This window comes from Cucumis melo, chromosome 10 (assembly GCF_025177605.1).
Source record: "Cucumis melo cultivar AY chromosome 10, USDA_Cmelo_AY_1.0, whole genome shotgun sequence".
Taxonomy (NCBI): domain Eukaryota; kingdom Viridiplantae; phylum Streptophyta; class Magnoliopsida; order Cucurbitales; family Cucurbitaceae; genus Cucumis; species Cucumis melo.
In genome coordinates this window covers 21,726,542-21,738,802 of record NC_066866.1, presented here as the reverse complement: position 1 = coordinate 21,738,802, position 12,261 = coordinate 21,726,542, and the positions used below count along the sequence as shown (strand labels likewise).

Here is a 12,261-nt window from a genome sequence, read left to right as displayed (position 1 = left end):
CTTTCTTATTTAAGCCCAACAATCTCCAATGTAAAAAAATATCAAAATCACCCAATCACCTTAATCTTTTTCCCAAATAAATATCACCCTTAGATATTTTCTTGATGTCTAAAAATTAAATGTTCATAAATCACTTAATTCAAAACACCAAAAATTTCATTAACTACACTTAAGATAATAAATTAAATTCAAAATTGTTGGGGCGTTACCGTTAGAGTTAATATCTTTGTTTATTTCACAAATATATTGCAGACAGTATTTGTACACTAAAGACATATTTGAGGATCAAAACAAGAAGTAGGCAAAAACTTGAATATCATATGTTGACAACACATATATTATCATATATATATATAGATATATATTTAAAAGTAATATATAATAACAACCGAACTTCATCAATTTTTCAAGTAGATGACAATTATTTAATGGTACATGTGTGATTAAAATACATAAATACACCATATATAGAGTGACATGATACTAAGGATATTAATGTGATTATTCCATATAGATGAGTACTTATTATGAAGCTCATATGAATCAAAAGCTTGCCTTAGATTCCATGTCCTTGGTAATGCCATTCATGATCTCGATGTATTTGTATGGATAAGGAGAGTTGTCATTGAGTTTCTCATATTCTATGGTTAGAATGGCCAAGCAATGGTTGGGATTATCACTTTTTGGGACATATCGATAAATTGGTTTGAAAAATTTATAGTCCCGGAATGGACTTCCTTCTATTCCACGCATGGTTATTTTTAGTTTCGCATCATCATATTCCACCTGCTCTTTCAAAACTTCTGGTTTACCATCTTAACACAAAACAAAAAATAAAATAATAAGTAAAATTAAGATCGAATATGATATTATGTATGGAGACGATCATATATTCATTCGACAAATCAAAGAAAACAAAATACGTTTAAGATTTAAAAAATCTAAAAATGAAAATAGAATAAAACCAAAAATACAAATAAGGAAATAAGAAATGATCGATTGTTGTTGATAGTTTATACGCATAAGTACCGGCAAAGTAGTTCCAAATTTTGATAGAGCCATGACCATGAGTGTCCCAATCACCATCATGAACATCAACTTGTTGAATGAATTTTGGTGTAATATTAGGCATATGCTTACAATTATCTTTGAAGATTTTGTAGCATTTTTCTGCTGATGCATTTATTGGTAATTCACTCACAAGTTTCCCACAAAGAGACATGGTTTCGATAGAATGCTTTGCAAGAGTGTTCAATGGCTTACCTTTCTTATAGGAATCTCCAATGTGCAATTTATATAGATTATTAAAATTTATTATTTTGCCGAGTAATGCCAAATAGAACCTACGCTTCACTAATGTCAAACCATCTAATTAAGAATTTTGAATGTCATGCATAATGAAAAATATTAGGTACGTTTAATAGCATTAAATTTCCATCCATTTGTAGATATATTTCTATATCTTCAATATGAATATGAGAGGGAATCGACATTTCAATTATAAGAAAAAGATATCCCAAAAAACAAAACAAAATAAAATAAAATGTTGACTCATTTGAAAATAATAAACTATTTATTTCCCCTAATTTTAAAATATATTTTGTTTTTATAATTTTTCTAAAATTATTTATCGAAATCGACTTACTTTTACTATTTCTATTTAATTAAAACTTTGATACTTTTGTTAACATTGATGTTAGAAAGGTAAGGTGCATTCTAGACTACATCTAAATTTTATGCAACCCACCAAATTGTAGTTGGTTACCTAAGGTCATTATTATTTAGATAGTTCATTTGTGTGTATCGTGATAGATATAAATACAGTCTAGCAAACATTTAAATATGATTATAAAATATAAAATTATTCAATTGGTAATAAATTGTTATCATCAATAATGTTGATGGTCTATAAATAATATACATAGAACACCGTTCATTAACAATATATGCATAAAAATGACAATAGAATGATCTAAGTAATAATATAGAGAAAAGTTTTTGTTAATGAATAGAACATCTTTTAATAGTGATAGATTAGTTTTCGGCTGCACGTATTAGAACACTTAATAATGTCTTATTAGGGATTCTAATGTCAGGTTAAATATGTACGGATTATTTTAGGGGTTTTTTATAATATTTGTAAATATTTTATAACTATTTATTATTGAAAACAGGTTTGTTATTCACATAATAGGTGTGGAATGGAGAAGTGTAATAAAAAAATGAAAATATATCTTTTTGTTTCAGTTAAATTGTTGTTCTTTTTTTTTTTTCCTTTTTTGGCAATTATCAATAATATAGTTAGTTGTTAATCCTCAATGGATGGAAACATAACTTTTTAACAAAGGAGAGGAGAAGATAGGGTAATATTATATAACTAACTAATTGAATATAATTGCGCTTCATTAATTAAGTCATGATGTCAATTATTCTATACATATTAAAGCTTATTCTCAGTAATTTAAAATAATAATGATTTTGTATCTGAAAAACAGGTATTATTGCTTTTTCTTTATAATTGTATCACCTAACAAATGTTATTGCATAAATAACTTTACAATATGAAATTAATTGGTAAAACACATGAGTTTTCTCAAAAATATAAAAAAGCGGCAAGATATTTACGCTCTATAAAACAATTTCGAAAACATAAAAAGTTTAGAGGCCCACCGTGTAAAATATCAAAAATGTTCCGTTAATCACGCCGTCAATAACACCCGCTTAATATATTTGCGATCGTTTAGATTTGGTTATTGATCGTTTAGATATGACTACAATTTATATGCGATCATTTAGATATAGGTACAATTTATCTTTTCAATTCCAACTTTTAATGAGAATTATTTGATTTACGTGGGAATTGAAATTAATTAAATATTTCTTGGATGAATATTTAATTAATTAGAGGTTTTGGCATGTGGTGTTTGTTGAGTTTTTGATTAAATGGTCAGTTAAGAGAATTAAGTAAAGTTGTGTATTTTTAGTGTTGTTGAAGTTGAATTTAATTAAATAATTATGGATGTTAGAAGCCCTCGCTTCTATTTCTAATATGTTGGTAGGGTTGTGCTTAAGAGTCTTTACAATACCTAAGTTTGGGTTTCGTAAATACTATGTTAAGCATGGGTAGTGATCGTTAGGCTTGTAAATTCTTATATTTTGGTTGTAAATTAATGTCTTTATAGCAGGTTTTACAGATCATTATAAGTTTTGGTTTGGGCAATATGATTATTTTAAGTAGCATCAACTCTCCGTTGTGTTGGCATGTTATATGTCTCGTACATAAGGATAGTATGCTTATTAGATTAAGGGCGAAGCATGTCAACAGATATTCTTAGAGGAGAATGATGATTATTAACTTTACGCCTTCTTTTGAAGTAAAAATAGATATTTCGGGAGGGGGTGTGACAACTTAATATAAAATTATTTAGGAATAACTCTGAGGTAAAATGATGTGAAAATTATGAAAGCTTTACATTGTAAAAAATAAAATATATCAATTCAATCATTGTAGCAAAGTGATGTAAAAATTTAATGAAAGAAGATTGAGTGAGGTTAAAAAGGGAAATTTTCATAAATGTAACATACAAGTAAAATATTTACGCATGTGTAACAAAATGTAAAAGCCTATGAATGCCATATAATATTTTCATAATTTTCATATTTGCAACTGAATATTGCAGACGATTCGTCACTCCACTTTCTTATTCTTCTTTGCGATTTATTCATCTTCTTTTCCACATTTGTTCAGCTCCACTTGAAGATTTTTTTTTGTTATAGTTTAAAACGATTTGTTTTTCTGTTTAAAACCATTGATTCTTCTGTTTAAATTTCCTATTTCATCTTTACCATTTTTGACAAGATTTTTTGAAGCTACTTCATTTTCCTCATATTGAAGAATGTCAAGATTGTTTAAATATCATTGTGGCATGATCTTAACGATCGTTTACCATTATCAGCACGATCGATTATCATAGTCAACATGAACTTTTTAGATTTGAAATCATTTTTCATCATTTAAAAAGAACTACATGATCCTTTAGCATAGGATTGTTTAGCACGATCAACATGATCATTTAGATTTGAAGCTTTTTTTTCAACGTTCAAAAGAACTAAACGATCATGTTGATACTACCTACATGACTGTGTACCATTACCTACACATTCATATATCATGATCATTTAGGAGATCATACACACGCACATGTGGCCAATTAATTGCGCGTTTATTGGGGCATTTTTTGTTTTTTTTTTTAGAATTGTTTTATACCATGTAAATGTTATTGCATGAACAATTTGACAATATGAAATTAATTGGTAAAACACATGGGTTTTCTTAAAAATATAAAAAAGCGGCAAGATATTTAGGCTCTATAGAACAATCTCGAAAATAGAAAAAGCTTAGAGGCCCACCGTGTAAAATACCAAAAATGTCCCATCAATCACGCCGTCAACAACGTCCGCTTAATATATTTTCGATCTTTTAGATTTGGTTATTGATCGTTTAGATATGACTACAATTTATACGCGATCATTTAGATATAGGTACAATTTATCTTTTCAATTTCATCGTTTAATTTTGTTACACGATCGTTTAGATTTGGGGACCCAAATCTAAATGATTTTTTTTTAATTTGGTACACGATTTTTTTAATTATTTTAGTACATGATCATTTAGATTTCTTTACACGATCGTTTACTTTTTTTACATAATCGTTTACTTTTTTTAAACGATCATTTACATTTGGCTACTCCAATCTAAATGATTTTTATTTTCAAGATTCTTTATACACAATCTTTTATTTTTTTTACATGATCGTTTACTTTTTTTACACGATTGTTTACATTTGGCTACTCCAATCTAAATAATTTTTTTTCAAGATTCTTTATACACGATCTTTTAGATTTTGTTATTTGTTTTACACAGTCTTATACACAGTCATTTAGATTTGGTTACCAAATGTAAATGCGTAAAAGAAAAGGAAAAGAAGAAAAATGATGGAAAGAAATCGCGTCGAAAAAAAAAAAGAAGAGAAAAAGTAGAAAGACGAGGGAAAGAAGTCAAAGCAAAAAAAAAAAAAGAAGAGGAAAGGAAGAAAAATCATGGAAAGATTAAACGATGTAAATAAATAATTGAAAAATAAGAAATATGATGGAAAGAAATCACAGAAAATAAAAAGAGGAAAGAAGAAAGACGGGGAAGACGAAATAGCAGGAGGAAGACGAATCGCGAGGAAGAAAATAAAGATGGAAGGACAAACCTGAAATATTTAAAAAATGACTAACTTTATGGGCTTTGTTACACGGGTCGTAAATAGTTTGGTGTTTTGTTACATTTACAAAAAGTTCCCTAAAACGCATATATATTTAGAAAATAAAATGAGAATATTATGGAAAAATTACATATAGGCATAGGGTTGGTTTGGAATTGTATTCGGATGAAATATTATGTATGTTTGGTTACATAACTAAAGATTTAATAAAAAATGATGAAACTTCGAAAAATATTTATAAATGTTGTGGGTGAATTTTAGCCTACTCAACGAGATCTATGAGAGAGCCTAAGCGAACCTAGTGATAGCTCGGTGGTCCCCATATGAAGTGAACCTAAGCGTAGAAGAGAAGATAGCTTACTGTTTCTATGCCCATAGTGTAGAAGAGAAATTAGAAGCTCTATTAGGTATGAATGGAGAGCTTATTCAACTTTCATGAAGATCATTTGAGCTAAATCTAATTAGAAGTAAGTTAACATTAAGGTAGAAGACAAAGGGTTGCTGAAATCGCAAAATATGAGTTGTACCCTGTTTGGGGGATTTCTAAAAAAGTCTATTGAGAATTTGGTCTTCCATCCTTCATGTAACTACAGAGGATTTGAAATTGAAGAGATTGATTTAAAATACACTCATTTTGGTTCAGAAATACATGAGTTATGAGCTTCTGAAGTTGGGTCTTTGAATTTGGAAATTTCTAGGCGAAATTGTGAAAGTTTGATTTTTATTCTTGAAGGGCCCGTTTTGATAATGTTCCCATTTCTTTTTTCCTGTTTCCTGTTCCTTTTTCTCGTTCCTTGTTTCTTCTTTTTTGAGAACAAGAAATGGAATTATGTTTGATTACTATTTTCCTTTCTTGTTTCTTTAAATATTGAAACATAAACAAAAACAAAAATTTGTTTGATAGTCACTTATTCATTCTTGTTTCTTATGTTATTTCATAACATTTTCTCTTATTTTTTAGTTTAAATATATTTAATTATGTAAAAAAGACAAATGTATATAGAATTCATTAAAATATAAAAAAATAATTATAAAACATTAATATTATCAAATATACATAAATCCCGTTGCAAAATTAATATGTAACGTCCCAAATTAAGTAATTTTAATCTTAATTATCTTAAGCTTAATTTTGGCTAATGTTGAAATTTTTCGGTGTTATTTGATGTAATTGTTGAAATTGTTTGTGTTGAGTGATTTGTAATTGAGGAAATTTTGATTAATTATATATGATTATATAATTAATTGAATTTGAAGTAATTATATTATGAAGGTAATATAATTAATTAAGGATATATTGTTTTGGGAAGATAAAAAGAAGATTCAATGGAAAGAGTTATTGAAGAGAGAGAAGATTTGAGTTAAAAGGGGGATTTAATTGGTTTTAAATATAGAGAGAAGATTTGGTTGGTTATTTGGAAAAGAAAAATAATAATAATTTTGGAGAACCAACGTTGGAGAGCCGTCGCTAATCAAGCCGTCGACCGTCATCGAATATCAGTCAAGCCGCGCATGGAACTCGAACCCACGAAGCTACCGCGTCTCTTCTTTGACTACCATTTTGTCAGCCGCTGAGTCAACCCGAGCTGTTTCTTCGTCAGCCGTCCGCCCGAACCACACGCGGCTAAGCGAGTCGCCCTTACCCAAGCCATTTCTTCATCAGTCATCTACTCGAGCCACGCTAGAGCCACCTTATCTTCCAAGTCGAACCATCCTGTCTTCCAAGCCGAGCCGTTAGTCTTAATTTTGGTCCTTTTTCCCACCTATTTTGGTAAGTTTTGTTAAGTTGATTGGGTTTTTGGCATACCCAACAAAGATTAATTTTGGACCATAATTAATTTAATTTTGGATTAAATTGGTTAGATTTTAACTGGAAGTCGAGCTGTGGAATTTTTCCCAATCAAGGATAATTTGGGTTCGACCTCAACTTTGGGTAAGTTAAGTCAATTCGATTTTTGGATCCTTAAGCAACTATTAATTAATTTATTGAACATAGCTATTTACTCTTACTGTTTAGGATTTATTCTTGGGAAACTTGACCTTGCTGTCAGGATTACATTTGGTTAAGCGAATCTCCAGGTAAGGGATTCTCCTACTAGACCTTTAAACTGAAGTAAGAGTTTGCATGTAATTTTCCATTATGCATTGATGTAGCTAAGATGCATAATGAGTTTACGTTATGATGATTGATAGTCAAGACAGAGTTTATGTTTATGATAGCTGATAGTTATGACATGGTAGTATGTTGATGATGATATTTGATGATGTTGATGTTTATGCATGAAATATTAATCTCATGACTAAGGATGCTATGATTAATATTCATGCCATATATGATGTTATGTTATGCTACATGCCATGGATAGGGTGCACTATTAGCTTTATTTATTAGAGTCGTATCCACATGGGTGTCCTTTGGGATCACCAGTCCAGTATGAGATGATATATTTATGAGTGGTTCAACGGGATCACTCACAGTCCGATTGTCTTAATGTTCTTTTGAGTTCACTAAAGACTAGTTTTGTCCTAGGTGTTCCTTTAGGTTCACCAAAGACTAGAGATGTTCCTACAGGAGCACAGATTGCGCATGTTCGAGAACGTGCCAGTTTAAAGGTATTACTTTACAAGACTTTAATAGGAAGTTAACAGTCACCTAGCGGAACTAATAGTGGGTCTCTTACCGAGTATATTTTTATACTCACTCTTTTATGTTTAATTTTTCAGCCAGAGGTAGAGGTAAGGACAGAGGAAAATTGGCGAATGACAAGAAGTGACCGTAGCGTGCCATAGGGAAACACTTTTGCTTCTGTCTTATGTTATTAGTTTTTGATTTTAGTATTTATGCACTTTTAATTTTACTCTTTTAAAACTAGAGAGGCCCGAGCTAGGAATTTTGTTTTTTAGATTTTTCTACTTACTTTTGTTTATTTATGACTTTAATGAATATTTGAGGTTTTGATTATGAGCATTTGTTTTATTTTCCATTTTGATTTAAGAAGTTTGATTTTCCTATCAAGTAGTAATGATCTTAGTTTTGTATAAAGAATTGGGTCGTTACACTTTTCCTTTCCCATAATAATTATATAAATATTTCCTCATGAAGTGTCCAGAAGTGCACAGAAGGTGCAGTGTGCAGTTTTCTTCATGGAGGATAGAGGCACCGCCTGGTGAGAGACTACCGAGAGGATGCTGGGGGGCGACGTCAGCAAAATAACCTTGGAGCAATTTAAGGAGAGCTTCTATGCTAAGTTCTCCTCTGCCAACGTGAAGCACGCTAAGCAGCAAGAGTTCCTAAACTTGGAGCAAGGTGACATGACGGTTGAGCAGTACGACGCCGAGTTCGACATGTTGTCCCGTTTTGCTCTCGATGTGGTAAGGCATGAGGCTGCCAGGACCGAAAAGTTTGTTAGAGGTCTTAGACTGGACCTCCAGGGCATCGTCCGAGTCCTCCGACCAGCCACCCACGCTGATGCACTACGCATAGCACTGGACTTGAGTTTGCACGAGAGAGTGGATCCGTCCAAGGCTGCGGGCAGAGGGTCAGCCCTTGGTCAGAAGAGGAAGGTAGAGTCGCAACCTGACATGATACCGCAGCGAAACTTGAGGTCAGGAGGTGTTTTCCAGAGGCATCGACGGGAGCTTGCAGCAGCCGGGAGAACTCTGAGAGAGCTACCTGTCTGTTCTACCTGTGGGAGAGTCCATGGAGGTCTTTGCTTGGCCGGAAGTGGAGTTTGCTTCAGGTGCAGACAACCAGGACATACCGCTGACGCGTGTCCTCGGAAACCCTTTGAGACGACACCGCACCAGCCTTTCGCTTCCCAGCAGGGAAGAGTTTTTGCCACTACCCGTCAGGAGGCCGAGCGAGCTGGTATAGTGGTGACAGGTACGCTCCCAATCTTGGGGCATTATTCTTTTGTGCTGTTTGACTCTGGGTCATCCCATTCGTTCATATCCTCTGTGTTCGTTCAGCATGTGGGTTTAAAGGTAGAACCATTGGGTAGTGTTTTGTCTGTTTCTACTCCATCTGGGGAGGTTCTATTGTCCAAAGAAAAAATAAAGGCATGTCGGGTAGAGATAGCGAATCATGTGTTAGATGTGACCCTGCTAGTGTTGGACATGCGTGATTTTGATGTGATTTTAGGCATGAATTGGCTATCGGCTAACCATGCAAGTATAGACTGTTTTGGTAAGGAAGTCGTCTTTAACTCTCCCTTTGGGTTTAGTTTCAAATTTAGGGGGGCAGGCATTGTATGTATACCTAAGGTCATCTCAGCCATGAAGGCTAGTAAACTACTCAGCCAGGGTACTTAGGGCATCTTGGCAAGCGTAGTAGATACTAGAGAACCAGAAGTTTCTCTGTCCTCCGAACCAGTGGGAAGGGGGTATCCTGATGTTTTCCCCGACGAGCTTCCAGGACTTCCGCCTCCCAGAGAGATAGATTTTGCCATCGAGTTAGAGCCAGGCACTGCTCCAATCTCAAGGGCCCCTTACAGAATGGCTCCAGCCGAGCTAACGGAGCTGAAGGTACAGCTGCAAGAGTTGCTGTACAAGGGTTTCATCCGACCCAGTGTGTCACCTTGGGGAGCCTCGGTGTTTTTTGTGAAGATGAAGGACGGGTCGATGCGCCTTTGCACTGACTACAAAGAGCTGAACAAGATGACAGTTAAGAACCGCTACCCTTTACCCAGAATTGATGACTCGTTCGATCAGTTGCAGGGAGCCACTGTCTTTTCTAAGATTGACCTGCGATCAGGCTATCACCAGGTTAGGATCAGGGACAGTGATATTCCTAAGACGGCCTTTCGTTCAAGATACGAACATTACGAGTTCATTGTGATGTCTTTTGGGTTGACTAATGCTTCTGCGGTATTCATGGACTTGATGAACATGGTGTTTAAGGATTTCTTAGACTCGTTCGTCATAGTTTTCATTGATGATATTTTGATTTACTCTAAGACTGAGGCTGAGCATGAGGAGCATTTGCACCAGGTTTTGGAGACCCTTCGATCCAATAAGCTGTATGACAAGTTCTCCAAGTGTGAGTTCTGGTTGAAGAAGGTGACTTTCCTTGGACATGTGGTGTCCAGTGAGGGAGTTTCTGTGGATCCAGGAAAGATCGAAGCGGTTACCAATTGGCCTCGACCGTCTACGGTTAGCGAGATTTGTAGTTTCCTGGATTTGGCAGGATACTACAGGAGGTTCGTGGAAGACTTTTCTCGTATAGCCAGTCCCTTGACCAAGTTGACCAGGAAGGGAACTCCTTTTGTTTGGAGCCCAGCTTGCGAGAGTAGCTTCCAGGAGCTTAAGCAGAAGCTAGTGACTGTACCAGTCTTGATAGTGCCCGATGGGTCGACAAGTTTTGTGATCTACAGCGATGCCTCCAAAAAGGGACTGGGCTGTGTTCTGATGCAGCAAGGTAAGGTAGTTGCTTATGTCTCTCGTCAGTTGAAAAGTCACGAGCAGAACTACCCTACCCACGACCTAGAGTTGGAAGTAGTGGTTTTTGCACTGAAGATATGGAGGCACTACCTGTACGGTGAGAAGATATAGATTTTCACTGACCATAAGAGCCTGAAGTACTTCTTCACCCAGAAGGAGCTGAACATGGGGCAAAGGAGGTGGCTCGTGTTAGTGAGAGACTATGACTGCGAGATTCTGTACCACCCAGGTAAGGAAAATGTAGTAGCTGACGCGCTGAGTAGAAAGGTTGCTTATTCAGCAGCGCTTATCACCAAGCAAGCTCCCTTACTTAGAGATTTTGAGAGAGCCGAGATTGCAGTCTCAGGAGGAGAGGTTACTCACAGTTGGCTCAGTTGTCAGTACAGCCAACCATGAGACAGAGGATTATTGTTGCTCAGCTAAATGATCCTTATTTGGTCGAGAAGCATCGTTTGGTAGAGACAGGGCAAGACGAGCTTTTCTCCATATCCTCTGATGATGGCCTTACGTTTGAGAGACGCTTGTGTGTGTCGGAAGACAGTATAGTCAAGACAGAGCTTTTGATTGAGGCTCACAGTTCTCCATTTACTATGCACCCTAGAAGTACGAAGATGTACCAGGACTTGAGGTGCGTCTATTGGTGGAGGAACATGAAGAGAGAAGTAGCAGATTTTGTCAGTAGATGTTTGGTATGCCAGCAGGTGAAGGCACCTAGACAGCGGCCAGCTGGGTTGTTGCAACCCTTGAGTGTGCCAGGATGGAAATGGGAGAATGTGTCGATGGACTTCATTACAGGACTACCAAGGACTCTAAAGGGCTATACAATGATCTGGGTTGTTGTCGACAGACTCACGAAATCAACCCACTTTGTTCCAGAGAAATCCACTTATACTGCCAGTAAGTGGGGACAACTTTATATGACGGAGATAGTGAGATTGCATGGAGTACCTGTATCCATCGTTTCGGACAGAGATGCTCGTTTCACATCGAAGTTCTGGAAAGGACTTCAGCTTGCATTGGGCACGAGGTTTGACTTCAGCAAAACTTTTCATCCTCAGACCGATGGTCAAACAGAGAGGCTGAACCAAATTTTGGAGGACATGCTGAGAGCCTGTGTGCTAGAGTTTTCAGGGAGTTGGGACTCCCATTTGCATTTGATGAAGTTCGCCTATAATAACAGCTACCAGGCTACTATCGGCATGACACCATTTGAGGCTCTGTATGGTAAGTGTTGTAGATCTCGCGTCTGCTGGGGTGAGGTTGGTGAGCAGAGGATGCTAGGTCCCGAGTTAGTTCAGACCACCAACGCAGCCATACAGAAGATTCGAGCTCGTATGTTGACGGCACAGAGCAGGCAGAAGAGTTATGCTGATGTGCGGCGTAAGGATCTCGAGTTCGAGGTGGGAGACATGGTCTTTCTAAAGGTAGCACATATGAAGGGTGTTCTGAGGTTCGAGAAGAAAGGGAATCTAAATCCACGTTTTGTAGAACCGTTTGAGATATTGGAGCGGATTGGCCCTGTAGCTTATCGCTTGGTGCTGCCCCCATCTTT

The 12,261-nt window shown here is 35.7% G+C and overlaps 1 protein-coding gene across 1 annotated transcript; it reads right to left on the bottom strand.

Annotated features, from left to right (window-relative positions):
• Nucleotides 1–321: 321 nt before the first annotated feature.
• Nucleotides 322–1,254, bottom strand: LOC127151216 (MLP-like protein 328). The gene is made up of 2 exons (XM_051090645.1): nucleotides 1,030–1,254; nucleotides 322–815 (listed from the first exon to the last, which is right to left on the bottom strand). The coding sequence occupies exons 1-2, from the start codon at nucleotides 1,220–1,222 to the stop codon at nucleotides 544–546; spliced, it is 465 nt and encodes a 154-aa protein (XP_050946602.1). The 5' UTR covers nucleotides 1,223–1,254; the 3' UTR covers nucleotides 322–543.
• Between the last annotated feature and the right edge of the window lie 11,007 nt (nucleotides 1,255–12,261).